The sequence below is a fragment of the Penicillium verhagenii genome (assembly GCF_028828195.1).
Source record: "Penicillium verhagenii strain IBT 33310 chromosome Unknown utg000003l_segment0_segment0, whole genome shotgun sequence".
Taxonomy (NCBI): domain Eukaryota; kingdom Fungi; phylum Ascomycota; class Eurotiomycetes; order Eurotiales; family Aspergillaceae; genus Penicillium; species Penicillium verhagenii.
The window spans coordinates 4103627-4131446 of record NW_026643167.1 but is presented as its reverse complement, the minus strand read 5'-3'; the positions used below and the strand labels follow the sequence as shown (position 1 = coordinate 4131446).

At 48.6% G+C, this 27820-nt stretch overlaps 14 protein-coding genes across 14 annotated transcripts; 4 read left to right on the top strand and 10 right to left on the bottom strand.

Moving 5' to 3' along the window:
* Positions 1-141: 141 nt before the first annotated feature.
* On the bottom strand, positions 142-1680 carry N7466_002897 (Major facilitator superfamily domain general substrate transporter; the record flags this gene model as incomplete). Its single annotated transcript, XM_057162295.1, has 1 exon — positions 142-1680. One exon carries the CDS (start codon positions 1678-1680, stop codon positions 142-144), a length of 1539 nt encoding a protein of 512 aa, XP_057025580.1.
* Positions 1681-2380: 700 nt separating this feature from the next.
* On the top strand, positions 2381-3686 carry N7466_002896 (uncharacterized protein; the record flags this gene model as incomplete). Its single annotated transcript, XM_057162294.1, has 6 exons — positions 2381-2453; positions 2518-2975; positions 3070-3196; positions 3260-3334; positions 3388-3492; positions 3562-3686. 6 exons carry the CDS (start codon positions 2381-2383, stop codon positions 3684-3686), a joined length of 963 nt encoding a protein of 320 aa, XP_057025579.1.
* Positions 3687-3937: 251 nt separating this feature from the next.
* On the bottom strand, positions 3938-4888 carry N7466_002895 (bZIP transcription factor; the record flags this gene model as incomplete). Its single annotated transcript, XM_057162293.1, has 2 exons — positions 3938-4749; positions 4813-4888. 2 exons carry the CDS (start codon positions 4886-4888, stop codon positions 3938-3940), a joined length of 888 nt encoding a protein of 295 aa, XP_057025578.1.
* Positions 4889-5243: 355 nt separating this feature from the next.
* On the bottom strand, positions 5244-7136 carry N7466_002894 (arylsulfotransferase family protein; the record flags this gene model as incomplete). Its single annotated transcript, XM_057162292.1, has 2 exons — positions 5244-6605; positions 6669-7136. The coding sequence occupies 2 exons, from the start codon at positions 7134-7136 to the stop codon at positions 5244-5246; spliced, it is 1830 nt and encodes a 609-aa protein (XP_057025577.1).
* A 928-nt stretch (positions 7137-8064) lies between these two features.
* N7466_002893 (transcription factor domain-containing protein) lies at positions 8065-10470 on the bottom strand (the record flags this gene model as incomplete). Its single annotated transcript, XM_057162291.1, has 1 exon — positions 8065-10470. One exon carries the CDS (start codon positions 10468-10470, stop codon positions 8065-8067), a length of 2406 nt encoding a protein of 801 aa, XP_057025576.1.
* Positions 10471-11782: 1312 nt separating this feature from the next.
* N7466_002892 (glutaredoxin family protein) lies at positions 11783-12100 on the bottom strand (the record flags this gene model as incomplete). The annotated part of the gene is made up of 1 exon (XM_057162290.1): positions 11783-12100. One exon carries the CDS (start codon positions 12098-12100, stop codon positions 11783-11785), a length of 318 nt encoding a protein of 105 aa, XP_057025575.1.
* Positions 12101-12376: 276 nt separating this feature from the next.
* On the top strand, positions 12377-13535 carry N7466_002891 (cysteine and histidine-rich domain-containing protein; the record flags this gene model as incomplete). Its single annotated transcript, XM_057162289.1, has 3 exons — positions 12377-12482; positions 12627-13140; positions 13223-13535. 3 exons carry the CDS (start codon positions 12377-12379, stop codon positions 13533-13535), a joined length of 933 nt encoding a protein of 310 aa, XP_057025574.1.
* A 1819-nt stretch (positions 13536-15354) lies between these two features.
* N7466_002890 (putative ethanolamine kinase) lies at positions 15355-17010 on the top strand (the record flags this gene model as incomplete). Its single annotated transcript, XM_057162288.1, has 5 exons — positions 15355-15531; positions 15634-15745; positions 15867-16291; positions 16375-16718; positions 16836-17010. The coding sequence occupies 5 exons, from the start codon at positions 15355-15357 to the stop codon at positions 17008-17010; spliced, it is 1233 nt and encodes a 410-aa protein (XP_057025573.1).
* Positions 17011-18176: 1166 nt separating this feature from the next.
* N7466_002889 (uncharacterized protein) lies at positions 18177-19781 on the bottom strand (the record flags this gene model as incomplete). The annotated part of the gene is made up of 1 exon (XM_057162287.1): positions 18177-19781. The coding sequence occupies one exon, from the start codon at positions 19779-19781 to the stop codon at positions 18177-18179; it is 1605 nt and encodes a 534-aa protein (XP_057025572.1).
* A 590-nt stretch (positions 19782-20371) lies between these two features.
* N7466_002888 (uncharacterized protein) lies at positions 20372-20806 on the bottom strand (the record flags this gene model as incomplete). Its single annotated transcript, XM_057162286.1, has 1 exon — positions 20372-20806. One exon carries the CDS (start codon positions 20804-20806, stop codon positions 20372-20374), a length of 435 nt encoding a protein of 144 aa, XP_057025571.1.
* Positions 20807-21025: 219 nt separating this feature from the next.
* Positions 21026-21235, bottom strand: N7466_002887 (uncharacterized protein; the record flags this gene model as incomplete). The annotated part of the gene is made up of 1 exon (XM_057162285.1): positions 21026-21235. The coding sequence occupies one exon, from the start codon at positions 21233-21235 to the stop codon at positions 21026-21028; it is 210 nt and encodes a 69-aa protein (XP_057025570.1).
* Positions 21236-21564: 329 nt separating this feature from the next.
* On the bottom strand, positions 21565-22659 carry N7466_002886 (Gfo/Idh/MocA family protein; the record flags this gene model as incomplete). The annotated part of the gene is made up of 1 exon (XM_057162284.1): positions 21565-22659. The coding sequence occupies one exon, from the start codon at positions 22657-22659 to the stop codon at positions 21565-21567; it is 1095 nt and encodes a 364-aa protein (XP_057025569.1).
* Positions 22660-23390: 731 nt separating this feature from the next.
* N7466_002885 (uncharacterized protein) lies at positions 23391-24218 on the top strand (the record flags this gene model as incomplete). Its single annotated transcript, XM_057162283.1, has 1 exon — positions 23391-24218. The coding sequence occupies one exon, from the start codon at positions 23391-23393 to the stop codon at positions 24216-24218; it is 828 nt and encodes a 275-aa protein (XP_057025568.1).
* A 504-nt stretch (positions 24219-24722) lies between these two features.
* Positions 24723-26477, bottom strand: N7466_002884 (sugar porter family MFS transporter; the record flags this gene model as incomplete). The annotated part of the gene is made up of 3 exons (XM_057162282.1): positions 24723-25421; positions 25481-25882; positions 25941-26477. 3 exons carry the CDS (start codon positions 26475-26477, stop codon positions 24723-24725), a joined length of 1638 nt encoding a protein of 545 aa, XP_057025567.1.
* Positions 26478-27820: the final 1343 nt, after the last annotated feature.

Below are 27820 nucleotides of genomic sequence, written 5' to 3'. Positions count from 1 at the left end.
AGTTACATTTGTGGCAAATTCATCTTCAGATTTAGGCGAAGATGGTGAATACCCCAAGGTTGTCATCCATGCCTTGCGAAAATAAAGGCTTTAAAACGCCATATGGGCAAAGTTACGAGGCATATATCAAAATTCAACCATTCATTCCCTCTCCACCTCCCGAGCCTTTATACTAGCGCAGCCAATGAACAGAGCCGATATCAAACCGGTACAAGAGACACAAAGTGCAAATCGGAAAGCTTGGTGAAGCGCATCCAGATAGCACTCATCTCCTTCCACGCAGGAAGTGCCGTTCACCAAAGAGGCCTGATTGAGCCGGTGGCTGAAAATGGCACTTGCAACAGATAAGCCAACCGTTGACCCTGTCGATCGAAACGCGTACAAGGCAGAAGTGGCCGTTGCGTGCTTTTCATGAGGGACCGCATGTAGCAAGGCTAGAATCACCATTGTCAGGGCACCACCCATTCCGAATCCTTTACAGAAAAGGTATACCTCCGGCAAAACCCAAAATGTTTCTCTAGATATCAAAGCAAATCCGACCGATGCGATGACGAGAAGCAATGGCATGGTGTATCGGAAAACACCATATTTCCCTGTTACTCGAATGACCAGACCAACTAAGAAAGACCCCAAGCCGGCACCAATGGAATCGGGAAGAAGATGAAGACCCGTCTCGCTGGTTGAATACCCGAGCACCTGTAGGTACAGTGGAACATAAAATGTGAGTGCATAAAAGGCCATGGACATGAACCAGGCCGCTAAGCAAGCTGCTACGACAGTTCGTCGACCAAACAGCGACAACGGAATGATCGGCTCTTTGGCCCAGCGATATTCGATCATAAGGAATGCCACCAGAAGTACCGCGCCGACAGGAACAACAAGGCTGAATAGTGGGAATGTTTCCTCTGATCCGTTGTGGTTGAGACCCAGCATCAATAGTACCAGTGATGACACCAAGGTCGCTGCGCCGAGAAAGTCAATCCGACCGAGCATTTTCCCCAGATTTTGTTTTTCCTCGGTCTGACTTGGTACAAACGCCGCGACCCCAAGTCCAGCAATGAATGATACAGGCGCAATCCCAATAAACGCCCATCTCCAGCCTACTGCGTCATTGATTGTACCACCGATCACCGCACCTAGACCCATGCCAGAGGTGTATACGACAGCGCCAACACCCTGCCAAATACCTCGGCGATGAAGCGGTATATTATCAGAGGCAATGAAAGTCGCGATCGAAATACATCCACCTCCTCCAATACCAGTCACAACCCGCGCGGCAATGACCACCACTTCCGAGTGCGAGAAGCCACAGATAAGGTTGCCGATAGTGAACAGGGCTGACGCGACACAAAAGCTCACGCGTCGTCCGAAAATGTCACTTAATTTTCCACTGAGCGGTTGTGTGGCTGTAAGGCCAATTAGATAACCCGATCCTAGCCATGACACGAGGGTTAGGGATCCGAATTCATGCGCGATGGTGGCTGATAGTGTTGAGGTGATGGTGCTGTCTGCTGCTGCGAGGAAGGTAGCAATCCAGGTGGAGACTATCGCAGCGACCACTGCCGACTTTATTTGCGGGTCTGCGTCGCGTGCAGGTGGGAGACGAGGCGACCAGCGCCCATGGCTGGGTGACCCCTGCAGAAGTAAAGGCGATTGCTCGGGTGTTGCTGTTGATGGCATTGTAGTCCACTTGCCATGAACTTTTCACCAAGTCTATACAGTAGACTTGTGATCAGGAGGAATATTAAATTTTATCATGGAGCGGAGCCGGAAAGGGGGATCGATGTGATCTACAGAGCTAACATTTCGGATGCAAGGAATGTGGAGAATGTCATGTTGCACAAGAGCGATACTCCGCATGCCTGCGCACACTCCAGGGCTCGGGCATCTTTTCAGTTTCGATCAACAGTTTATGAGGTCGGCATTTAGATGGTTTTCTGCTTCCGCAGCTATAATCTGCAATGTTGGTCTTTCTATGTAGTGTCGGCCACTTTATGAAAAGTGCCAAGACAATCGTTCATGACATCAATGGATGAGACAGCCCACATTAATTAATGGTTTAGTATGTAGAGGAATGCTGACTCAAGTCTAGCCACATTGAGATTGGTGTCTTATATCATTTGAATGATCTAAGAAAGTTCCAGTAACTATTTTTTAAACATTGATGACATGAAACTAACCTATTTCGACCAATGCACCAGTGGCATCATACCCGCGTTTATCGGAGTTAAGCCGGGTATACTTCATGGACAACGGGCAATGTTAGAACCAAGTACCAAAAACCAACTATAAAAGAATCTATCGAGTCTGCTTCTCAGCTTGAAACAAAACATCAATACATTCTTCTCTTTTCACGTTCTAAATGAACATTGTTAACAAAATGTCCGCAAAGCAACGCCTTCGCTCCGAAATCATCCTGGAAAAGTACGGCAAAGCATTGAATGGAAAGACAAGTATGCTCCCATCATCCAACATTTACAACCTCACCAAATTACTTCTAACACCATTAAACAACAGTTCTAATCACCGGAATTTCCGACGTCTCCATAGCGGGAGAACTAGCCGTCCAGCTCTCCACCACCAACCCCTCCCTCCTCATCCTAAGCGCTCGCACCGAATCAAAAGTAGCCCCTATCATCACAAGAATCCAAGAACTCAAACCCAATGTCACAACCCGTTTCTTGAGCATGGACCTGAGTGACCTGGGCGGTATTCGCGAAGCCGTCGAAGCCGGACTCGCAGATATCCCTCGAATCGACCACATAGTCTTCGCAGCCGGAGTAATGGCCTGTCCCTACGAAAAGACAAAGGACGGAATCGAAATGCAGTTTGGCGTCAACTACCTAGCCAACTTCTTCCTGGTAAAGCTTCTTCTCCCCAAGGTACAAGCTGCCGGTCCGTCATCCTCTATCATTACCGTGGCGAGCGCGGCTCTCAGGCAGGGAAGATTGAATTTTGATGATATCGTCTGCAGTGTAAGTGACCAACTACCTCTGCGCTCCCTTCAAAAGCAAAAAGAAAGCTGGAGCAATAATACACATGTTCAATCTAACCACTCGCTCTTCAAAGGATGGAAAAACCTACGAGGCACTTGCTGCATATTGCGGGTCCAATGTTGCACGAGTCATGTTTGCCAAAAGACTCAGCGAGAACTTGAAGGGTCAAGGAATCCGGGTTTACAGCATTGATCCAGGCTGTAAGTATTATTTCCATCCTGTCAGGATGTTCTAATTTGGAGAATGAAAACTCACTTCCATAGCCGTTTCTACCGGACTGCAGCGCCACGTGGACGGGGAAATCGCAGCCCTTTTTGATACATGGAGGAAAGATGGATGTAAGAGGTTTCGATTGAATTCACTCCGATTGATCGGAATTGACGCGTTACAGATTACATCGATGTGGACGGAACCCCATGGCAAAGTCAGCCGCGGGCCACCACCTCCGAGGGTGCGGCTACTATTATCACTGGCATGCTTGATCCCACGATCACCGGTGAGTTTACCTGTTAGACTCATTTTCTTGTGCGAATACTCTGACTAATATCCATGCTCCTCATGCAAGATCACAATGGGGCCTACTTGAGTCAGAATGCCCTTGCGGATGACGAGCTGCACAGCCAGGTCCTTGATGAGAAGAATTGGTCCAGACTTTGGGACCTAAGTGAACAATTGATTGTTGGGAAATAGAAGACTTGAATACTAGGGATCCTGCCTGGACCGAGTCTGCGAGATCTTCAAAGAACTTATGTATTAAATGAACAGTGAGTACGGCAGAGTGATGGTTGTTCTATTGATTCGAACCCCCAGATTGCGAAGGCCTCATTGTTTTGAACGAATATTTCAGTCGGATTTTCTTTCATGGTTCTGTTTGAAGTTTTGTAATATTATTCGATATGTGATGAAGAGAACATAATGTTCAATATGTATTCTGTTGCGTTTTATTCCCGAATTTCCTCCGCAAGCACAAACCCCACGGGCCGTTCAACACGCAAAGGCTTTTCGCCCCTTTTCCTCCTCCAATAATTCGATGTTCTAATAAGCTCCGGACATTTCTCTACCAGCCAACTCCATTTCCGAAAGACAGCCTCGGAGATTTCATAAGCGTTCGGATCCCACGCCTCACCCCAAACAATCAATCCAATCCCATTGGAAGCTCCCACTTGGCCATGTAGATCGCCGCAGAAGTCGTCTTCATCATATTGATCCATATTGTTCAACAGAACATCTCTGAAAGATCGCATGGGCATAAGGTCGATCCAGGGGTGATGAATGATATCTTTCTGGGAAGATGTTGGCTGCAAACTTGGTGGCAGGTTCATTGTCATTGGCCCGACAATATTGAACGCAGAAACAAGATCTTCGCCTAGCAGATCTAGCGTTAGACCCATTAATGATGCATTGGTTAACATGGCGTTGATGACGTTTAGATTTGTGACGGGCGCAAGGAGGGTGAGTTGGTTGAGCGGGTGGGCTGCTGCTGCCGCCGAAGCAACGCGGTAATCCAGTTGTGCTATGAGATGTTGTTTTCGGGCATTCCAGTCTGCAATGATATTGGGGTTTCGTGAGCAAGAGGGTTTTGTTATGCACTGTTCTGGTGGTGAGGTCGCTCGTGATATCGATGTCGATGCTGACACTTGGTCGTCATTCTGGGCCATTCCTAGTTCAGCACGAGGGTTGGCTTCTTCGGTATAAATTATCCATCTTTGGTGATTTTTGTTGAGCTTGCCAGATTTAAGAGCTCTCCTTTCCCCTGTTTGTCACGTTAGAGTGGTTCTTCAGCACGCGGTGGCGAATTTCTGGAGGTGTCACATACGGCTGGCCCGCTGGTTGAGGCGGTTCTGGAGTCGCCTTTTCGCGGCGGGGTCTTCTGTTGATGGCGCCAGCTTCATGGTGCTTTAGATACTCTTTGGCTTGGCACGTTTGGCATTATGGGGACAGTGAAGTGATTTCTAATGTCAGATTGAGGCTGATCCTGGCGTCAAAATAGGATTTCGGAATTAAGGTAAACGCCGCATGAACTGAGTTTGAGTGGGTCCGGTAGTTTGTAGATTCCAGTAGTTTCACCACAAAGCATGCCACTTAATTCATCAAACCCCATGGAAGAAATTCGATGCTTTGTATATGATTTGTGCATCGCATATTGGTGAACTTGATCAAAGAAATGGTATTGGGTAGTATGTACAGTAATGTGGCTTAAAAATGTATAAGAAATGCAAAGGAATGATTGAAGGGTTTCCCAGCTCATCAAGGTTGGGAGAGTAATGTTGGTCGATCTGCAGATGAAACAGATGCTCGCAAGAATGATCGAGCTTCTTCATCCTGCTCACTGATCTCACTGACCGCGAGTGAAACGGGCTTGTAACCCAAGATTTGAGACTTGTGGCGGGTGCACCTCCTCCAAATCCAGTAAGCCCCCAGCAACACGCAGCACGCGATCATTGAGATAGAGAGCACAATACCAGGTGGGATGGCGAGAGGGGATTTTTGGCTCTCGCGAAGCTGCCAGCTCAGTGTATCGGTAGCACCGAGGAGCTCGCCCTTGTCATTCAAGGCAGCGACCCGGAAATAGACGTGAGGAATGTTAGGGAGTTCGATCTCCGTCTCAAAGCCCTCTTTTTGAGCGACGCTATGAGGATGAAACTTCATCTCTTTCATGTCCACTCCATCCCACAGCTCAAGTCTCCAGGACCTGACTTCTGTCGCACCGTTCCAGCTCACAAACACCGACGAGTCAACCACGGCGCCCTTTGGGTTCGTGTTCGGTTGTCCAGCCCATCTCCCCTTGGCGATACGATACGAAACGGCCTGGCCAAGCTGGAACCAGTTCGAAGGCGCAAAATGTGTGTCGCAAAGCATCTCTCCGTCGCTTGAGAATTCGGTAAACGCCGCGCAGTGACCCCACGCGATTAAAACATTGCCCGAGTTAGGCAGGACCTGCATATTTCCCTGGGATGTGGCGCGAATTCCTTCGGGGTGGTAGTATTCGGAGCGCAGGCGCGCAATCTTGTTATCGGTATCGAGCTCAAGAGTCATTCCACGGCTCTCTGTCGGTCCGTCCATAAATTGCTCGGCGGTGTTGTCGAAAAGGGTCAGAGTTCGCTCCCCGCGCCATCGCGCATCGTGTTGCCAGCAGAAATTCGTAGCTTGTCCATCGGATGCATCGGTGAAATCGTTGAACTTGCCACCTAATGTCCATAGGATCTCGCCGGTCCTGCCGTCGATGCTCATAATCGAGTGTGTGTGGCGTGCAGAGACAAGATAGTTGCCTGCACTATCTTTGTCAATGCTGTTCATGTGGAAGACGTCGTAGGCGTCGCTGGTCGACCAGCCGCGGTCTTTTAGTTGCTCGTATGAGGCGTTTAGGGGGACATGCTCTGACATTCGCCATTCGAAGATCAGTTCTCCAGTAGCAATATCAATCTCCTGGAAAAGACATTCAGAGAAGTAGCCGTATTCGGGGCCTCCAAACTGGCTCAAATCTGTTGGTTGGACATCATACACAATCACCATGGCGGTTCCATTCTTCGTGATCTGGAAATCGTGCATGTCACCATCATGATTGCCGACTGCCTTGACTTCAAAACGGGGCGTATAAGTTGTATCCAACTGTCAGAATGTTAGTGTCTGCACAAGATTTACGATTTGAGATTGTGGAAAGGCATCTCTTACCATGGACCAAGCACCACGACCATGCCCGTTATCTGCTGCTCCGTGCCAGTACGTCAAATACTGTTCACCTAAATATTCTTGTACACGAAAGTCCTGCGTTTTGTCAGACCTCGGCTTCATCATCCAGACAAGATTGCCACGAGAATCTAATATCATAGCACCCGGGTTCTCAACAGCGCTCCCATGTGGCGCCATGAAAGTATAGTCATCACTGCACTTGGGACTCCATTTGGCCAGCTCCACGGCCGGAGATTCATATTCAAACGAGACATATTTGCGAGTTGGATAAAATCCATAAAATCCATCATCGAATAGCGAAACCCCTACTTGGAGGTGCAAGCGCTGGAGATTTGGAAGCGCGAGAAATCGAAGCGCAATCAAGAAAGTGACGAGAACAAAGAACCATGATGCGAGAGCAGTCTTTCCGAATCGCCGTTGCCATGGCCATATAGAGCGAGAGAATAACATCTCTCGAGCACCCTATGTGGTGATATGCTATGTGCGTAAAAAGCCGTTGAAGCACAATCAGGAGAGCAGATCCGTTTCTTCAGTGCCGACATTGTTGAAATTAAACAATGGTTAGATCAGGTAATTAGGACCGCTATACAGTGTAAAAAAAGTTTTGAATGCATCCGATTGGCCCGGTGTGGGTTCGCGGGTCCGGAATTACGACAAGCGGAGGAAAAGCATTCGTAATGCCCAGCAATAAAGGAGTTCACTGGCAGTTCCAGTGTTGATAATTAAGGAGTTGGAAATTGCCAATCTTTCCCCTGTGAGAACCGCAAGACAAGGAAACTGATCAGTCAAGCAGTATTTATCTTGTTCTGAAATTTGCATTGAAAGACTTGAATCCTCCCCAAATCTTCAACGCCAGCCCTGTGAATGGACGCTGGGCTTGCCGTAGATGATTTGCCCTGTCAAGAATGTGGAATACTAAACTTAAAGGGGCTGCAGAAATGATGATCTTTCATTAATCTCCACCCAATTATCAGTGATATTCCCAGTGGCGGGTTCTTGGCGTCTCCACAGGCCACGAGTTAGCAAGCGCCAAGGCTTTCGGAGTTCGTTTCGCCGTATTGCGTGGAAGATCTGATTGGAAATGGATCTGATTCTGCAAAGGGTAAAAATATACCCCGGTGGGGTTCGTACTCGTTTATTATCTGTCAAAACTTGCGTCATGGATGGCCTGTACGTAATCAAGTTAACAACGGTAGGGTATGAAACGAATAAAACCATGACATATCAAGCAAAAAGTAAAAATCATGATATCAAATGCGAAGAACCAAAAAAAATCAGAATCAGGGTATCAGGCAGGGTATGAGATGTTCAGTATTATACTAGATACAAAGACAGGGAGAGGAGAATGGGTCGGCACCAGGCGTCAGAGCATCCTAGATCAAAGTACCATGTCTGTTGGGAGACTTTCATACCAGCCGAGCAAGAATGGAGGCCGGGGGCCATTACCCGTGGCCTTCGGTGGAGGAGGCTCTTGGTTGAGTCTGGCATAAAGCTTTTGCCATGCGGATTTCTCAAATCCGAGCTCATCAATCGAACGCGGCATTTTGGGGGGACAAACATGCTGATCAAGTTTGGTCACAACTTCTGAACATTTTCTGAAGAGTAAGCTCACATTCTCTGGGAGGCTCCTAATATCTTTCTCGCTGTCTTCAATGAGAGAGCGGATACTGCCAAATGCCAGGGTGTGTTGATTGAGCACTTCTTCCTTTTCGGTGAAAGGAAGCTCTCTGCCTGCAATGAGGACCAGTGCGCAGGCATACAAGTAGTGTAGGTATTCGCATGGCGACAGCTTGGAAGAAGTAGACTCCTTGGATTCCCTCAGCAACTCCGCCAGTGATACTGCAATCTGCAAACATTTGATAGCAGCGTCCCGGACGATCCCCAGACGGGATGGCCCATTTTTTCCATATCCGTTTTGATAGTTCATATGAGGAACCTGTTCTCTCTGGACACATTCATCGCTAGCACATCCTCCACAAAGGGCGGCGCCAATAATCAAAAGGGGGCGGTAAAGACGAAGTTTGAAATATAGGAACCTCAGGCGCAGCCTGGTACGTAGACTACCGATCAGGACATCGGTGCCAGTGGGCAGAGAGTCATATTTCAAAAAAATGGGGAGTGAAGTGTCCCAACTTATGAGTTCTTCCTCGATATCCATGAGATCCCTGGTATCCATTCCTTTGATCTTCTCGAGGGCGCATTGCGAGTTTGAGAGCCGCAGATCTCCCTCAAGCTCCCTCAGGTTGTCCATAAATGTGTGTAGCTTGAAGTATTCAACGAAAACTTGATGCAAGCGAATAGCTGTTTCGTCGTCGTCTTCAGCTACTCCTGGAATTCCATGGGTCCAATCCTTCGAGGCCAAACGCACATTAAACACTGAGCCCAAACCACAGTATATTGTGCCAATGTCCAGTGTGAGAGAACGCTCCATAGTTTGCATGCTATGCCACAGACGTGTTGCCACTTGAATTTTGTGGCTTTCTGCATCAAAATTGACGTCGGATTTGAGCTCGATGCCCAACTTGTAAGCCATTCTAATCGCCAAACAAATTGCTTCCCATGCAGCCAGTAAGTCACCGCTTGCCCAGAGATACTGGCTCTTCAGGGCCTGGCATTGCACAAGACGTAACAAATCTCCAGAATCCCCAATTGAAGGCATCCATTCCATCGCGGATTGGTAAATCGATTGTGCACGCTTGAACGCAAGATCAAAATCTGTTCTGAAACAGGCAATCGCACAACAAAAAAGCAAAACGGCAATTCGTGAGTCTTCAATACCCCCCTCGTTCAGTTCTAAGTCAGCTTGATATGATTTCAGCGCGGGCAAATCAATCAATGGAAACGTGGGATATTCATTTTGGCAATAAACGTCAAATAACGCCTTGCGGAGATCTTTCGAAATTTGACGTGACATGAAGGGGGTCGGCCCAGAGGCCAATATGCTTCTTTTTTGAATCTGTGCCGGGAGGTTCTCGGATGAGGAGGTTGTTGAAGCAGATGGGTGGGGGAGTTTTGATGGTGAAAGTTCTGCTGCCTGCGTTCGTTTTTGCGAGTTTGCTTGTGTCACATGCTCACGCGTGTCAGACTGACTTGCGGCTCGTTTCCGTTTTTGTGACTGTGCTTGTGTCACCTGCTCAGGGGTGTGAGGCTGAATTGCGGATTGATCTTGAAACGGCTTTAAAATTTCCAGGCTATGCACTAATGTCGACCGAGGCATGGGCTTCCCCGTTTCGAGGGCACGATTAATGCTGGCAATCAGCTCAGTATCCCGATGGTGTGCCTGGGTTTTCCTCATGACACGACTGAGAAGTCTCAAGCCTGAAGGAGAGATTCCACTCATCATTTTTTGATTCCCTGCGGGTGTGGTCGCCGTAAAAATGTCTATGCAGATGTCTAGTTCATATGCATCAACCCTTGCTCGATCCATGAAGGGGATTTTCAAGATCAACTCCAACGCTCGCATATCATAAAAACTGAACAAGCTACCGTCTCCCCCGCCTGGTCCACCCATCCTGTCCTCGAAGAGAACCGCAAATTCTGCTTTTTCGTGTATCTCATCTTCGGTATAAGATGGATGGTCATCTTGCAATACTCGGAGCAGGCACTTCAAGTGGGAATTAGTCAACGGAACTGATTTTCCTGTACTGTGAGTGATCTTCAACATGTCCCAGCGCATAAGATCAGTTTCGCTTGGGCCACTCGGAAGCTGGATGATGTTGCCCGACTTTTCAGAGTCCTTCGCGGGGTTATCGAATCCCATTTGGGAAAAGCGCTGTGGCTCCATGCGTGCTCTTGTCAGGCTTTTTCGGCAAGTGTCGGTTGGAGGCAGTTCCCGGTCCGAACTGTGTCGTGTTCCTGAAGTGCTCATGTCGCTTTCTGGCAATAGCGAACTTTCTACTCCGCCAGCGGAACCTTTTTGTGCGCCATTCAAGTCGTGTCGAGGACTTCCGGTGCCACCTGATTCCGTATCTTGATATTCATAAGAGCAAGAGTCCTCACAACTATGCGCCACACAGGCACCGCATTCTGTATTGTATCGTCAGTACACGCACCCCGTAGAAGCAACCAGGGAACTCACTAGGATTCACTCCATTGCAAGAGCGATTTGTCAGTTTGCACATCACGCATGTGGTTTTAGCCACATTGGGCAAGGCTTCTGCCTCTACAATCTCAAGGACTGGCGCCTCCCCCATGGCGTCGATGGTGGTCAAGGCCCACTTATGAGCCTCCTCAAGGCCGATGCCTCGGAATTATCTAGGACCAACCAAGTTGTATCTGTTTGATGCACAGATAACCGCAACTGGAAACAGGAATCAAAGAGATATTGAACGTGTGGAGAACGCGCGCGGGGACGCGTTTGGATGGTTCAATGTTGGTGGACCCCGGTGTTATCGGGGCGTTATCGGGCCGCCTTACCGGACTATCCCTTACCGCCCCTAGTCCCAATCCACACCAAATGTATGTAGTAGACTGTGGTGTTCTTTGGCTGCTACTCCACGTACCCGATATACACTTGGAACCTTGAATACATCAAAATCTATTACGATCCATTTCTCAGATTCATGGATGGCTAAAGTAGCAAAGTAATTACATTGGATCATATGGAATGGCCCCGTCCCCGAGGCACTTGAGGCACATGCGCATCCACGGACACATCAATATATGTTTGCATACCTACAGTAGACCCGTATTTTTGCGAGTGAATTTTGTGGGTCTATTCTTGAGTTGAAAACATTGAACCATGCCGGCTGGCTGGGTTGTAGATTGTGGTAAGTGGTAATCTCCATGAATAGCTGACCTACTTCTTATCTGAAGAACTGGTTGGCAACATGCACAGTGTACATGTACAAGATACATGCAAACATGCAAGTGCTCAGGTGAATATCGCTTAAGTCCACTGATCGTGTTTGAACGGGGCAATTTATCCATGGATAATGCTACAACCTCCTTTGGTAGAATGGGTGACCAATAGTCTTCAAGAGGTTTCGTAGTAGGGCCTCTTCTGTCACGGTCGAGTCCGGCAAAAGTCTATCACGAGGTGTGGAGGTGGGAATCAATTCTTCCAGTTCCCGAGGAAATTTCATAGCTCGTGTTCCTCATTTTTCTGCCTCGTCCACCAATTTCTCAACCTCCTGTTCTGTCCATCGATGAAATAACTTCCATGCATCGGAGAGCTCGGCCTCCTTGGGCAGCCCATTGTTGACGGATTGCACATGAAGAACAGGCACATCATAATCATAGACGTCCTTCCAAGCCTTGTTTCCGGGTTCCTGAATGTCCTTCTCTATGTATTCGAAAGGACGACGCTTCTGGAGTTGAACGACTGTATGTTTTGCCGTGTCGCACAACCCGCAACCGGCTCGGGTGAAAAGGGTCAGACGAGCTTGACTAAAGAGGGCGCGAGTTGGGAGCATGGCTGTAGTTGGAGAGAATTATATCAATTAAACGCGTATTCAGAACAAGAACCACGAAGGAAATTTGCAAGGTTGTGTCGGGAATCAACAGTGACGATACGTCGCGAGCGGTCAAACATTCTCCGCGATGGAACCTTCGAGCTTCGCGGGGCTAAACCAATTTGGGTAACCTGCGCTGCGAACTGTCAATCCTGAGCTTCGGCAATATTCCTTGACAATTCCCAGTGTTACTCTCTATCCTTCCAATTTAATACACGAAGAATTTCGCTGCACATAATGACCGACAAGTGCGTTCACAAGGGATGTGGGAAGGCCTTCTCCGATCCGGAGGAAGCCTGCTTGTACCATCCGGGTCCTCCAGTGTTCCACGAAGGCCAGAAAGGTAAAGTACCTTGGTGCTGGAGCTATTCCACATCGGTGGCGCTCTTGTTCTCTCTTTTACCCACTCAATGGACAAAATAATGCAAAGCCGATTCTCCATTGCTTCGAAAGAAATCGGGCTAACCTGTGATCTTACTTTGCCCAGGCTGGAAATGCTGCAGACCCCGCGTCTTGACATTTGAAGAATTCCTTGCGATCGCGCCATGCACCACCGGCAAGCACTCGACCGTCGATGACACCCCCGCTCCTGAGCCCCCAAAGGTCACTGAAGAGCCCCCTGCTCCTGCTGCCGTCGAGGTGAAGACGCTGCCCGAGCGCCCCGCCATCACCGCCATCCCGCCACCCAGCGCCCCCGCTACCCCGGCACCGGTCGAGCCTGACTCCGACGACCCAGATCTGGAGATCCCTGCCAACGCAACATGCCGTCGGAGAGGCTGCGGCACTACATACACGGGGTCAGCGGCGCGGGATGACGAGAAATGTGTGCACCACCCAGGCCAACCGATCTTCCACGAGGGCAGCAAAGGATGGACCTGCTGCAAGCGCCGAGTGCTGGAGTTTGACCAATTTCTGAAGATTCCCGGTTGCACAGAGAAGACAAGGCACATGTTTGTGGGCAAGGCCAAGCCCGAAGGCGAAGAGAAGGTGGAATCCGTTCGGTAGGTGTTCTTAGCTATTGACTGATCAACCCACCCTATACCCCGCGTCATCATACTAATGTGTCACTTTTTCTATTTGCAGCAACGATTTCTACCAGACCGTGACCTCCGTGAACGTTTCGCTCTACTTGAAGAAGATCGATAAGGAGCGTGCCAGCGTTAAGCTTGCTGAAAAGACCATCACTTTCGACCTTCCCACCTCCGATAACAAGCGCTTCCAGGACACCTATACCCTCTTTGCTCCAATTGATGCGGAGAAGTCGAGCTTCCGTGTGTTGGGCACAAAGCTGGAGCTGACGCTTGTCAAGGCCGACGGCACCAGCTGGCCGGTATTGCGCAGCGATGACAAGTGGACTGGACAGCGTATCCAGATTGGCAATGCAGGACGGGCATAAGAATAGAGTATACACGAAAGGATATCTCAAAAATGGTTTATGTGTTTATGTGACTTGAATGTGACGCCAGGGCTGAGCCGGTGATTGATGACTAGGTGGCTATGTACATAGTAGCTGCCTCTGATGAAACGGGGTATTGTTGAGCAGTTCAACCGAACCGAGTTATCAAAATAAGAATAACTCATGCTAGGTGCATTTTCCCATACCCTGCCCATACATTCAATGTTGCGAGCAACTGGTGGCATTCAAGGTTGCGACGGGAGGCTTGACGGGATATCCTGACAGAATGGCCTGGACACACAAGTGACAACGCTACCAACTGATATTGGGTCAGGTACAGATATCATGCCATCATCAAGTTTTACCCGGCCTGGGTATGAACTATACGACGTGTACGCATGAAGCCCCAATAGGTCATTGAAAACCAATTAGGAAAACAAGCAATTTCGTCTAGACCTATCTATCTGACCCGAGTGCGACCTCGGGAGATAGGCTAAGCTCTTTAAGAAAAAGATTTTACCGCGTCCATGCTCAAGATTCTACAGTTGAATTGAATTCTAAGCAGAATCTTCTTTTTAACAATGAACGTTATTTTAAAAGTTGGAATGTCGTGCCCCCTCCACAGCATGAGCGCATGAGGCTCCCGTGAGGGAACCCTAGCAAAGCCATAATTTTTCGGGATAAAGGGAGACTCATTTTCTCTGCAGAGCCGGGAACGGAAGAAAGCCCATGAAGTGTATAATCACTTAAGGACAACCCTCAGCAAGCCGCGTACGGAGCCCTGGTTGAAAATTTTACATAGTATGTAAAACCTCTACTGATGATGTGAGAAGAAAAAGAAATCCTTCCTTGGGCCGGGGCGGCGGCCAGTATTTATACCATTGAAAAAAGCGAGTCTACGCTAGAGCTAATTGGGCTAGGATTAATGGTTTCGCCGGAACTCCATTACTAACCGAGCAAAACCCAAAAAAAAAATTGAATTTGCGCGGATTAATAGTTCCGCCTTATCCCCGGTAGACTCTCAATTGGGAGATTAGGGCCTGAAATCCTGGCCTAGGGCACAGTGGATCCATGTGACCCCTCTTTCCCCTTTTTGCCTCTCTCTGTCTTACATGTGAAAGCGTCCCCGCCTAAGTGGATTCTGCCATTTACTTCAAGGCCCATCTTTTCTCTTTGCGAGTCAAAAGTAGGTGTCTGGTGGTTCTATACATGTTGTAGTTGGGATTCTTCAATGTATGTCTTCAAAACAGAATTCAAACTTCACATACATCTTTTCTGGAATTACCCCTGAGGATTATAAGATTCTTATGTTTATTGTTTTTAATTATTGTTTTTATTTTTTTATTTTTTTATTTTATCGTTCTTACAATGTTGCATCAACGGCTTAGGATCCATGGATGTGCCGTTCATTGGGCCGTAAATCTTCCAATCATGGGTCAGGAGCACGAGACCAAAGTGATCCCCTGTCTCATTCTTCGCCTCTTTAACTTTGGCCTTAACAACAACTCATCCTGCAGCCTTAAATCTTTCTTCTTTCTCCTCATGCGACCTCTTGCCTCCTAAGGACAAGTCTTAAAACATTAAAAAAAAATCCCTCAATCTATTCCTCCTGTCTTTCACAGGCCTTCTGCAGATCTCCCGTTCTCCAAATTTGCCCATAAATTGTTTGAGCCTCCAGAAACTGGACCCTGTCTCGGATTTCCACTAATACAGCTAGGTCCAATCATTCGGTACTTGATTTAAAAGCCGCGCTCCGCGACCCTGAAACCCAAACTTTTTCCCCTTCTACACTCCAACAACCCCCTATTTCCAACCCACCATGGGCTCCTCCGAGAACCAGACCGCTGCGCCGTACCTGCGATACATCCCCCTCTCCTATAGCCCCGCGGACTCTCAGGCATCCGCTCTTCGCCTGATCTTGACCCTTTTTCCCCACTGGGAAGGCCCGGGCAATAAGATCGAGTTCGTGCGCTTCACCGATGGCATCACCAATACCGTGCGTCTCCCCCGCCGTCCCCCATGGCCCTTGGTCCTGGAAGGGCCAATCTCCCACAAACCCCACTCCTCTTTGAACCTTGGCTGACTGGAAATCCTACAGCTTTTGAAAATTATCAACCGCAAGGCGGGCTTGTCAGACGAGCAGGTAGACAATGATGCCGTATTAATGCGCGCATACGGCAATGGCACCGAGATCCTCATAGACCGCGAAAGTACGAAGACCCAGGAGACAGGGTTAAACCCCCTCTTCTCCTTGCCCCTGCGATCATCATCGTTACACCTTCGCTGCCCAGTGCGACATATGCTAAAGTAGACTCTTGTGCCTGATTTTAGGAGAAACTACATCCCACGCCCTTCTCGCCAGCTGTGGCCTCGCCCCTCCCTTGCTCGCTCGTTTCAATAATGGCCTTCTGTACCGCTTCATTCGGGGTAAGCCCTGTGGCCACGAGGACCTGACAACCGCTCCCATTTACCGTGGTGTTGCGCGACGACTCGCCCAGTGGCATGCGGTTCTCCCCATTACAGGGGCTGTTCCTGCCCCCGGTGCAGATTCGACCATGACCAATGGCGAGAGATTGGACTTTGATCTGATCCAACCGCGTCGCGCGGGGCCCTCCATGTGGGCTGTCCTCCAGAAATGGATTATCGCTCTTCCGGTGGCCACGCCTGAGCAGCGGGCCCGCCGGTTAAGCCTGCAGCAAGAACTCCAATGGGTGATTGGCAAGCTCGACGATGGAAAGGGTATCGGTGAAGACGGGGTAAGACATGACCGCGCATTCCTTTGATTTTTATTTTTTTTTACTTTCTTTTCGCTGGGCACCTTTTATTGACTTTTGCTTAGCTTGTTTTCTCTCACTGCGATCTGCTTTGCGCCAATGTGATCGTCTTGCCCAGCGACGAGAACTCTAAGCCATCCGATGAAATCATCCCTGTCAACTTCATTGACTACGAATATGCCGTCCCTGCCCCAGCGGCATTCGATATTGCCAACCACCTGGCTGAGTGGATCGGTTACGACTGCGATTACACCATGATCCCCACGCAATCCGTTCGACGTCAATTTTTGACCGAGTACACAAAGAGTTATATTGAGCACCGCAAGTTGGATACCTCATCCGAAGGCGAGATCGTCACCAGATTATTTGAAGACGTCGATCGATTCCGTGGTATTCCTGGTCTGTACTGGTAAGTGACGTACCCCTGCGTGCCCCTGCAATCGCGGGTTTTACCCCTCCATCAAATCGTTATCGAGATAGCGCCCAAAATCCAAGTCCCACTTAAGGCTAACCGATCGAATCATAGGGGTGTATGGGCTCTTATCCAAGCCCAAATTTCTCAAATTGATTTCGATTATGCCAGCTACGCCGAGCTCCGTCTAGGCGAGTACTTCGCCTGGAAGCGTGAAATGGATGGCACTCGCCAAACAAGCGGAGAGGACATGCCCCTCCGTGAGCAGCGCTGGGCGCAGCAGGCATAATAAGCCCCCTCACCGCATAAATTTGCCACCTTTTCAAGGGATCAATACTGGCAACTTCCCCTCGATGGCCCGACTACACATAGATACCCCCACCTTCACTTTTTTGGACTAAACTTTCCTTGTCTTTGGCTCACGCACTGCGCTTTACTGGATAAGGACATGAGTTTTAAAAAATTTCAACATTCCCAAAAGTGAGTGGCCAATCGAGATGAGGCATGGGAGCCACGTGCATGGGGGATGTTGAAACTAAAATAGTCCACTTGGACTTATGCATTGCGACGTCATTTTCATTTTCCTTTACATTTTTACCTTGTTTATACTTCCTCTCGGTCCACCAAAATGGCTGTTTTGTGTTCATCAACTTTGCACGTACAACCTAGCTTTTTTCTTTTGCAGGATCGAAATCTCATTCAGTTGGTACATACTTATGGCTATGGCTTAGCTAGTTATTTTAATTAATAATATCTTTTCTCCTTGTATGACACTGGAGAACTCTAATCGATGTCCAGGTTGACTTAGACTTATGCATTCCGCTGTATGGGGATTGGGTGCATGCCATGTATATCACATCAACTTGCAGATATCATGCCCTGCATCTGACGCAGCTGATGCATTGGGACAGGTACATGCTTTCTTCCTATCCAATCGTTTAGATTGTGCTATTCCTTGGATGGCCAATTAGGATAGATAGTACCAGGGGTGAAGATAACTCTCTTGCAACTTGGAAATAACTCTGAAATGAATCAATTCTAATCAGGCTTACATGTTTCCGATGCTTACATGCATCAGGTCCACTACCTCAACTGTCAAGTATCGGCAATACTAAATACTACTATGCTATGATAACTACACTGGCCTTTCTCTTTGTCGAGGTTTTCTACTTGATTCGAGTTGCCGAAGAAGCTTCAACCCTTCAAACCTTCATCCGTCTAGAAATTTCAAATGTCTACATATATGTACTCAAATATAAGAATACCTTTTTTTTGGTGGTTTATCATTTATTCAGTCTATTCGAAAGCATGCTCCTCCATACACAATTTCCCCGTCCTCATAACCATAGCAACATGCCAATTTAGATCCCCAGCCAACAACACTCACAAAAAGCAAAATTCAATCTAACTCCCAAATCCCCATCAACAAACCACATCCAAGCAGCAACCCGTTTCCTACTCTTCACCCTCATCATCAGCGCCAGGTCCCTTCCCCGCCTGCTCAAAAAGCTCCACAATCTCCGCGCCAAAGCACCGTTCTAAAGGTGAATACTGGTCTCGGAACTCCCACCACTGAAATGCATTCTCAGGAAGCTCATCTTTCTCCTCCTCGTCAAGGCCAAAGTAGAAGTTCTCCAACGAAATCAAAAGCTCCCGCGCCTCTTTATGCCACAGCCACGAGATAGGTTTACCAGACAGCTCAACTCCCGTCCGAAGACAGTGTGCAGGCCGGCCCCAATCATGCAATTTGCTATCATGCACACAGTATTCCTTATTGAGACGCATATTTCCCGGCCCGTATATTCCGCGCCGGAGAGAGGCTGCTGTCTTGACGTCTAGTGTGCGGCACAGCTGCCTTGCGTTTTTCCACGGGGCATTTTGCCCGGTCCATTGGATGTGGCGCTCGATTTGCCAGGCTACCTGCTTCCTGAAGTAGTGGCGTGTCGGTGGGCTGTTGACGTTGTCGCTGGCAACCCTGATTAGGAGCTCGGCGCTTGAGTCGTCGGAGAATTGGTCGTGGTCAGAGGATGAGCTGCAGTAGGACGTCGTTGTCGACTCGGGTCTCATTCTGACTTGTCGAGCCTGGAGTGGCAATTTGAGGACTAGGCTTTTGCTTTTTGCTTCTTCGGTGGCGGGGAGTTCGTCCCCCTGCGGGCTTGGGTCGGAGTCTACACTTTCAATATCCGTGTCGCTGTCGTGGAGGGGCCTGCAAGACATGCCGGTCATGCGAACAGTCATGGGCCCTGGGTTTGTGTTGGTGGGCTGGGCTTTGGGCTCTGGTGAGGCTTGGCCTTCAGTGATTTCTTCCTCCATTTCTTCGGAATTCGGGCTGTCATTCACAAGCTCGTTTTCTGTTTGAGTTCCAGGTTCGGTCTTGATTTCGTTGTCGCCGTCATTTTTATTGTTATCCTTCTCTGTGTCTGCGTATGTGCCTTCATTGTCTGTCCATGCTGACCGTGCTGTCATTGCCTTGTACCAGTTGTAGTATGGATCTTCGACTTGAGGGCTGATTGAATCCTCCTCGGGATGTTCAACTGTTTCCATAGCTTCATCCTCGTAGTCTTCAGGCTCGCTACTTTCACTCTCCGTGTCTGTTTCCATATCGGTGCAAAATTCTTCGCTCGAATCCTCCGAACTGCTGTTCGCTTCTTCATCCATAGCACCCATGACATGTTCTCCTTCCTTCTTGTTCTCATCGCTCTTGACATGTTTCTCAGTATTTGAGTCGTGCGCGGTAGATGAGTCCTCCCCCGAATCCTCCTCCATCATGGAGTCCTCTTCAGTCATCACGTCATCCTCGGCCATTGGTTCATCCTCGATCGGCTGGTTCTTCTCCATGGTGGCTTTCTCCTGCGTTTCCTTGGGTTTTTGGAGGTAAAATCCCATTTCCAAAGTAGCGCGCTTCATTTTGTCCAGCTCCTGCTTCTTCCCAATGTAAATTTCTGCTGACATAAGGGACATTACCTTGTCTGCCCTGCATTCGTTCTTCGCTTTCTGCAGTGACCGTTCCATTCTTCGAATGCTTTTGCGAATTCTTGCTGGAGGCCGAGTAAGGGCCATGGTGCTTCGCTTTTATAGTTCAGGGGGAGTGGGAAATAAGGGGCGGGGGGGTTTGTTGGATGTACACATTCCAACTGGAATCAGGCACATCTTTCTAGAAGACTGGTTGGCTTATTGAGATATGAGTTTGATAAGCGTAAAGATTGTTTGATGTGATGAGGAAGGAAGGAAGGTAGAGAAGTGAAGATGCTTTGAGGGCTTTAAGTAGTCAAATCTTTTAGCAAACAGATTTAGATGTGTCAGGTGAGAGAAGCTCAACAAATCGAATACTTGCTTTGCCGGAGTTGGCCTTCATAGATCCAACTTGATAAGAAGGAAAAGGAAGGAAATAGAAGCAGATGAAATCTAGAAGATGTAAACTCTCTGCAATCCATGTTTATCTGGTATATTTGGACATCGGCTTACTGCTAACACTGAATTTTGATAACATCACTATTACTAGACTATCAAGAGACTTTGTTTTCGTATTCAACCATAAAAAATAGTCCAGCAAACTAGTAGAAGCCCACTCTCTTTCAATTTCCATGCTTCTTAGAAACCAGCGACCACAATCTCAGACATGTCATACTGCAAAATCTCACACAAAAAAACTAAACAGACATCGGCTCGAGCTTCACCTTCGTCATTTTCGTCGTCCTATCTTGACATCGTGAACACACACCGTTCTCGCCACCCCCGCACAACTCGAACGCCTGGCTCCATTTTGTTTTTTCCAGCCTTCGTAGTTCTTTCCATTCCCAGGCATCTTCGGGAAGTGTGTACCTTTCTTCAGGAACTTTCCTGTTGTACCAGTCCTCCATAGCAATAAGGAGTTCACGTGGCCTATCGAGCAACATCCAGTTCTGTGGATGTTCACACTGGCTTGTTATGGCTGCCAGAAGAGCTGCTGCTGGCACACCCCATGGGCTCTCTTTAAACTCCACTTCGTCGGCCTCTCCTCCATAAATGCCCGGGCGTTGACACTCGATACCCAAATTCCCGTCCTTGTATGGTTTTCCTCGCTCCAACTCCCTAGCTGTGCGCATTTTGAAAGATGAATAGAAGAACTTCTTGCCGTGGTAGTACATTTCGATATCTACGTCCTCATCCGGTTGCATTTGAAGATGTCTCTCGATCTGCCAGGTCACTAGTCTCTTGATGTTTGTACCCGGGGGTGGGTAGACGCGGACCTTCCAAGGGACTTTGAGCAAGATTCTGTCATCTGAGTCTTCGGAATTTTTGGCGGATTCGTCACTCTTGTAGTTTCACTTGGTGTCGGAATCCTCATCGGCATCTTCGAGATCATCGCCGTCGTCTTTGTTTGAAACAGTACCAGAGGAAGCATTTAGACCCATGATCTCTTCCATCTTTTTGTTCTGCTTGGCGAGCAAGCTATTTGTCTCTCTTTGCAGTTCGATCAGCTCTTTATAAGAGCCTTGTGCTTCGTTGGGTACTTGTTGACTGTGTTTGGTCATGATGGCAGGGGGCTGATCCAAAAGGATAGCACTTTGAAGTTGAAGTGAAGTGAAGATGATAGGGAGAGTAAAGGATGGAGAGTAGTAAGAAACTGAAAAAGAGAAGAGTATGGGCGCTTTATTTATGACAAAAATCCCCAAACCAAAAAGAGAATCGGGATTCGCCGTTTGCTAATTTGTTTGCAAGAGTGGGATATCTCCGACCAGATTTTTAAAGCAGAAAGTAAACCCTGGAGAGGGACGGCCTGTATTTTGAAGCCTGTGGGTGTCAATGATATAAAACGATCTTTATAAAAACTTATTCCAAATTACGAGATTGTATGATTACATTATGCCAACAAATCAACCGCGATCTCAACAGGCTGACCCGTTCGCATCGCCCTCTGAACAGCCTCACAGACCATCAAAGCCCTGAACCCCTCCTCCCCCGAACAACTCGGCTCCGCCTCCCCGCGAATAACATCCACAAAATGCGCCAACTGAAGATCAAACGGCGCCGCCTCATCCGGCACAGGAATCTTCTCAACATTCAAACCCTGCGACCAACTCTTCTCCGCCCGCCCATCATAACTCCACCTCGTAAGATCCGGCACACTAAGCGAAGCCTCGGACCCGAAAATGCGATAGAAATCCGCCCCCTCCTCCGAACGCGGAATAAGCGGATTCTCCCCAGTGCCCGTCTCAAAATTGTGCGGCGAAGGCGTAGCATCACACACAATGAACGTCCCCACAACCCCAGACGCAAAGCGGAGCGTGAGCGCCGCGCCTTCGTCCGCATCATGTGGCGGGCTCACACGCTGCGGAAGCGCCTTCTCCGCCTGCACGCGGACAATGGGGCCGAAAAGGTGATGCATGAGGTCAATGTCGTGGACGAGGTTGATGGGGATGACGCCGCCGCCTTGGGCGCGCGAAGCGCGCCAGTCTGTTGGGGCGGCGAAGTAGGATGCTGGCTTGTAGATGGTCCAGAGGCCGTTGACTGCGATGGGCTGGCCGAGGGAGCCGGAGTCCAGGATGGACTTTGTTGCGCGCACGTAGGGGTTGAAGCGGCGGTGGTGGCCGACTAGGAGTTTGAGGTGGGCGTTTGCGGGGGATTGGGCGAATGTGAGAAGATCGCGGCCTGTTTCTAGGGTGTCGCTGACGGGTTTCTCGAGGAGGACGTGCACGCCGGCTGCTAGGAGCTCTTTGGCTACTGGGACGTGGGTTTTGTTTGGTGTGCAGACTATTGCGGCGTCTGGTTTGTGGGGGGATGAGAGGAGGGCGGAGACGGAGGGGAAGTAGTTTGTTTTGAGGCTGGCTGCGGTGGTTGCGCCTGTTGGGGCGGGGTCTACTAGGCCGACTAGCTCTGTGGATGGGTTGGAGAGAACGGATTGGGCATGGCGGGGGCCGATGAGGCCTGCGCCGATAATGGCCACTTTGATGGACATGGTTATGTAGGTAGTGGAGAATTAGGGTGTTGGAGAAGTTGGGGCTGTCTGTGATGCTCATGGGCGGGCGGAGGCTTTTATATCTGGGGGCAATTGGCCTCGGTAATATTCAATAACTGGATTGACGGATTGACAGGACCCGGGGAACATCCAGGGTCGAACATCCTGACCGGATCCGAAATGGGGGACTTGGCGCTCTCGAACAGAAACTTGACAAATGTATTTGGAGGTAGTATGATCTGATGATGCTAAAGTGGGTCCGGGGAAATGGATTTAGGCAATGACCCTTTCCTGATTAAGCAGATAAATGTGGGGCACGGTTAAGATCTATCCGATCAGGTGACTCCAGGGTATACTATATACCGTACACCATTTAGGGCGAGTCATTGGTATACATTGCAAAGATACTATTTGGCTGAAATAATTTGCGCATTCCATTGAAACTCACAGAAATTGTTCAACATTCAGTCCCCGCTCCAAGAGACATCACCCTGGTGTCAGGCTCCAAATTACGAAGCGGCTCATTAAGAATCTACCAGACAGACTGCGTCAAAAAACTAGTCGGAGATACCCCATACCGTGAACAAGTATATCATCAAACGGGTTATTCGTTACTGATCTGGCACATGTTATTTTTCCTATATAAAGCAGCTATCTTCTTTATCTCCCCGTGTCTTCCACTCATCCTCCCACCATCTTCTAATCTTCTTCCTGGCTACTTCTCGTCTATCATGGCTCCACAGGCTCCACAAGGAAGTGAGAAAGGTCAGGAACTTTACAATGAGCTACTAAAGCTCCAAAGGGATACTGTCGGGCTACTCGCCGAGCAGAACGAGAGTATTGCAGAGTGGTTGATTGGGAATGATTCCTCTGACACTCTATCCGACGGTGGGGATGATGGCAAAATAAGCGGAGATTCTGAAAAAGTTTCCAAAAAAGTTTCCATCAAAATACCCAATGACGATGACGATGACGACAAACTCCTGATCGATATCATTCCTTGGAAAGTCGCCATCTATCCACCACCGGGCACAAATCTCAAAAGGCTAGTGGCCTGGCAGGTTGAAAGACATGCTCAGTGTCCATGCCTGTCTAAATACCAGGAATACAACGACGAAATTGCCGACAAGGAGCACTTCTTTTCAATATTCAACATGTGTACAGCCAAGGAATTAAGCAATGGGAAACCATACAAGGAGGGCAATATGAAACACGAGTGCGGTCTCGGCTACGAAGTCGATGAAGAATATTATTATGGACAATCTGGAAGGCTTCCTTGGGGTGTACCTGCGGCTGATCTCCTGGCAGCCATAACCAGCAAGTGCGATCACCCAGAGAACTGGATGTTGCTGGATAGCCCCCGGGAACTACTTATTGCCATAGAAGGACGGTATAAGTCCGATTACTTCAAGGCAAAACCCTGGGATATCGACAATATGCAAAAGGTAGAAAGCGCCAAATGGAATCGCGCATTCGAAGTGTGCGGTGGTGGCGAGAGCAATATGTGTCTAAGATGTCAAAGGAAGAAGAATGAGAAGCTCCAGACAAAGATTGCTTAACTTTGCGCGTGGAAGTTTTCGTTATTTACGGGTCTGTATTTTCATTCGTTGACTCCAATTATCTGACGAGACATGAAATTGTGAAGTTTCAAGCTTCCAGTCTCCTACAATATCTTGCTATGATTGAATACAAAGAAAAGAAAATAATCTGATGGTTCAATAATTATTCTATCAAAATAACCAGTAAGTCAAATTTATCTTCTGCAGTCATGAAGTTTCTATTTCAGACAAGGAGTTTACACTTGGTTGAAAGATCTAGGACTTTCCTGGATCTTATCATTCAAATTTTATTATTATCTACAATGATTATTGTGGAAGAAGTAATCAATCAATTGTTGAAATATTTTCATTAATCAATTCTATTGGTATCAAACCAAGGCAAGACTCTCTGAGTGCATCACCATATATTCATCACAAGATATCAACATTCAATCGCAAGCCAACATATCAAAAAAAGAGAAAATCGCAAACCATTTCGTATCCATTATATAGTCATTTCAAAATTTAGGCGAACTTCGCAGCCTCAGCAGCGGTATCCTCGACCTGCTCAGCATTGACCTTGCTAGCAGCGAGACCAGACTCCTCGATATCGTGACGGAAGAGCTCCTCATTCTCGCGCAGCTTGGCAATGATCTCAGCGTGGGCCTTGCGAATAGGCTTGATCTCGAAGAGCTGATCCATGCTCTCAAGCGGCACACCCTTAGTCTCGGGAATGAGGAAGTAGACAAAGACAATGGAGCAGAGCATGAGGGAAGCGAAGAAGAAGTAGACGCCGTATCCCATCTTGGCGAACATCTGGGGAGTGAAGCGGGAGATGAGGAAGTTCCAGAGCCAGTTGGATGCGGCGGCACAGGCCTGGGCAAGGGAACGCATGTTGGGGTCGAACATTTCAGAGTTGAGGACCCAGGGGGTACCGTTCCAGGTGGGGGTGTAGAAGACGGTCCAGAGGTAGAAGAAGAACATGGCTGCGATGCCGCCGCCGTCCATCTCGGTCTTGGGGTGCTCGGCTGGGGCGGCGATCTTGATGTAGGCACCGACGACCCAGAGACAGATGGAACCACCGAAGGCGCCACCGAGCAACAGGTTGCGACGACCAACGCGGTCAATCAGGTACAGAAGCCAGACAAAGGTGACAACAGTCTTAACGACACCGAAGATACCGGTGGTAAGCATGGAGGTGTTGGCACCAGTGACACCAATACTCTGTAATAAGAATGTTAGAAAATTTGTAAATTTAAGTCCGGGGTGGGATCATTGCTTACCTTGAAGACGGTGGGGGAGTAGTAGTTGATGGCGTTGATACCGGATCCATTCTGCCAGAAGAAGAGCATGCTTCCAAGGAAAAGGCGGTACATGACTTTCTTGTTGGAGTAGGCAGCCTTGAAGGGCTTCCAGAATCCAATGCCAATGGTCGAGCGCTGCTCTTCCAAGGCCTGGTCAATAGCACCGATCTCTTCAATGATATAGATATCGTTCTCGGGGAGCTGGCGAATCCAGCACAAGTTCTTAATGGCCTGCTCACGGCGACCCTTGGAGAACAGCCAACGGGGAGATTCGCGGATGAAGGAGCCACCGAAGAGCAAGAGACCGGCGGGGATGAGCTGGACAGCAAAGGGGATGAGCCACTGCTTGTGGCTAGGAGCCATAGTCGAGTCGACACCATACTGTGCGAAGAATTAGTCAATGAAGTTCAAATCGTGGTGAATGTTAGCTGTAACTTACGTTGATCCAGAAACCAACCAGGCCACCAACTTGCCAGCCAAGCTCGTAAACACCGACGAGTCTACCACGGATAGCCGGGGGAGACAATTCGGAAATGTAAATAGGGGTGATGTTGGAGCCAGAACCGACACCGAGACCTGCCAAGACACGGCCAGCGTAGATTAAGCCCAAGCCACGTTCGCCATTGGCGCCCAGCATGAGACCAGCACCGAGGATAAAGACCATAGCAGAGATCAAGAGAGCGATCTTGCGACCAAAGAAGTGACCAAGGGGGTAACCGAAGAAGGCACCGAAGAAGGCACCAGCTTGGTAGAGAGAGACGATGTTGGCGCTGAGAAGATTCTGCGCTGTGGTGGACATAGAGGAGAACTTGAACTCATCCTTGAAAGATTCCAGAGCCAAGGTAGTACCGATGAAGGCGCTGTCGTAACCGATCATGCAAGAAGTGCACGACGCCACAGCCGCTAGAAGGTAGACCCTCCAGTTGTAGACGGCCTTGGGCGTCGGCCGATCTTCGACCAATGCAAGGATACCCATGATTGATAGTGTGAAAAGATAGAGGATAGGGGGATTGAGAGGGGAGAAAAAAAGAAGAAGTTATCTGTACTGCCAATGCAAAATGTGCAAAGGAGCAGTCAGATCACTTATGAAGTATTACCACAGGTGTGGTAGAGAGAGAAGAGAGCAGGGGAAGGTTGAGAGTGGTGTTGGGAAAGGAGTCTGAGGTGGAATGGAAAATGAAGATATCTCTCGACAACCGGGGGGAGAGGACGGGGAATAAATAGTTTCCCCAGACGCATACGGTAAAGTGTTTTTGTGGGGGAAAATCGATAAAATCTGGGGATAAGCTCAGGCGAGGACCTCGCGTGGAGGCGGAGAAAGGTATAGCGCGAATTACCTTTGCAAAGACCTTGGGAAGTGTGCGCCTTCGCCAAGTCGGCAAAACAAAGAAAATGAGAAACGAGGGGACCAAGCGTGCGAAAGGGCAAGATAGACTCTTGGCCCATCTTGGCCACGGAGTTTTGAACTTTTTTAGCCTTGGGTGAAGCTAGGGAGGCTTTTTTAGCGATGGCGGATTGGACTAGATCGAGTAAACATGCGCCGGTTGGTTGAACCCTAAGAATGTGGGGGGTTTCTGGGCCGTGAAGAAGTGGATACGGGCCTGGGGTACAGTAGAAATCAACGCTGTCACGGAGATTAGCGACCTGGGGTATTCTGGGGCAAAGCAGCAAAAACCTGGATTTTCCAAATATGTGCCCTTGATAGGCTGTGCAGATACGGGTCGTGGAGACCATGATTGGTCTAATTTTAGTTGACCCACGTTGGGCCACGAGAAATCCAAGGCCGGATCAGCCAATGATGATTGCAAAAGTTAACATTTGGTGGCGGGGAAGAGCGATCCTCCGGTTCTCATCTCGTGACTGGTAGACTTTTTGAACTACCCCGTGATCTGCCCTACACCGTAGCTGTACTCCATACTTCTCCAGGGCTATCCAGTATCATTTCGCGTGGCTTAAAATAAGCACTGAAGGAACCTATTTGATTAAGGTTCTTGAACTCTATATTGCCATCGTCGTGCATTTTCAGTAACCGCCTCATGCCGCTGTAAAGTTTCTCAAATCTCCAGCGGTGTGTATACTACATTCTGTCTCCCACTGTAGTTTACTAATCAGTAGTATGTTATGGACCCTTCTGTCACCAGGCCAGGTCACATGGACGGGCTCATCGCTAGAAATCAGACTAAGGTCGGCTAGCCCTAAGAAAATGTCCAGCTGGATCCTAAATATAGCTGTAGCTGCTCAGCCACATGAAAACCTGTCGAAAACTTTTTAGTGCGTTTGACTAGCCACAGGGGGGAGCCGCTTTAACAATACTTCCGG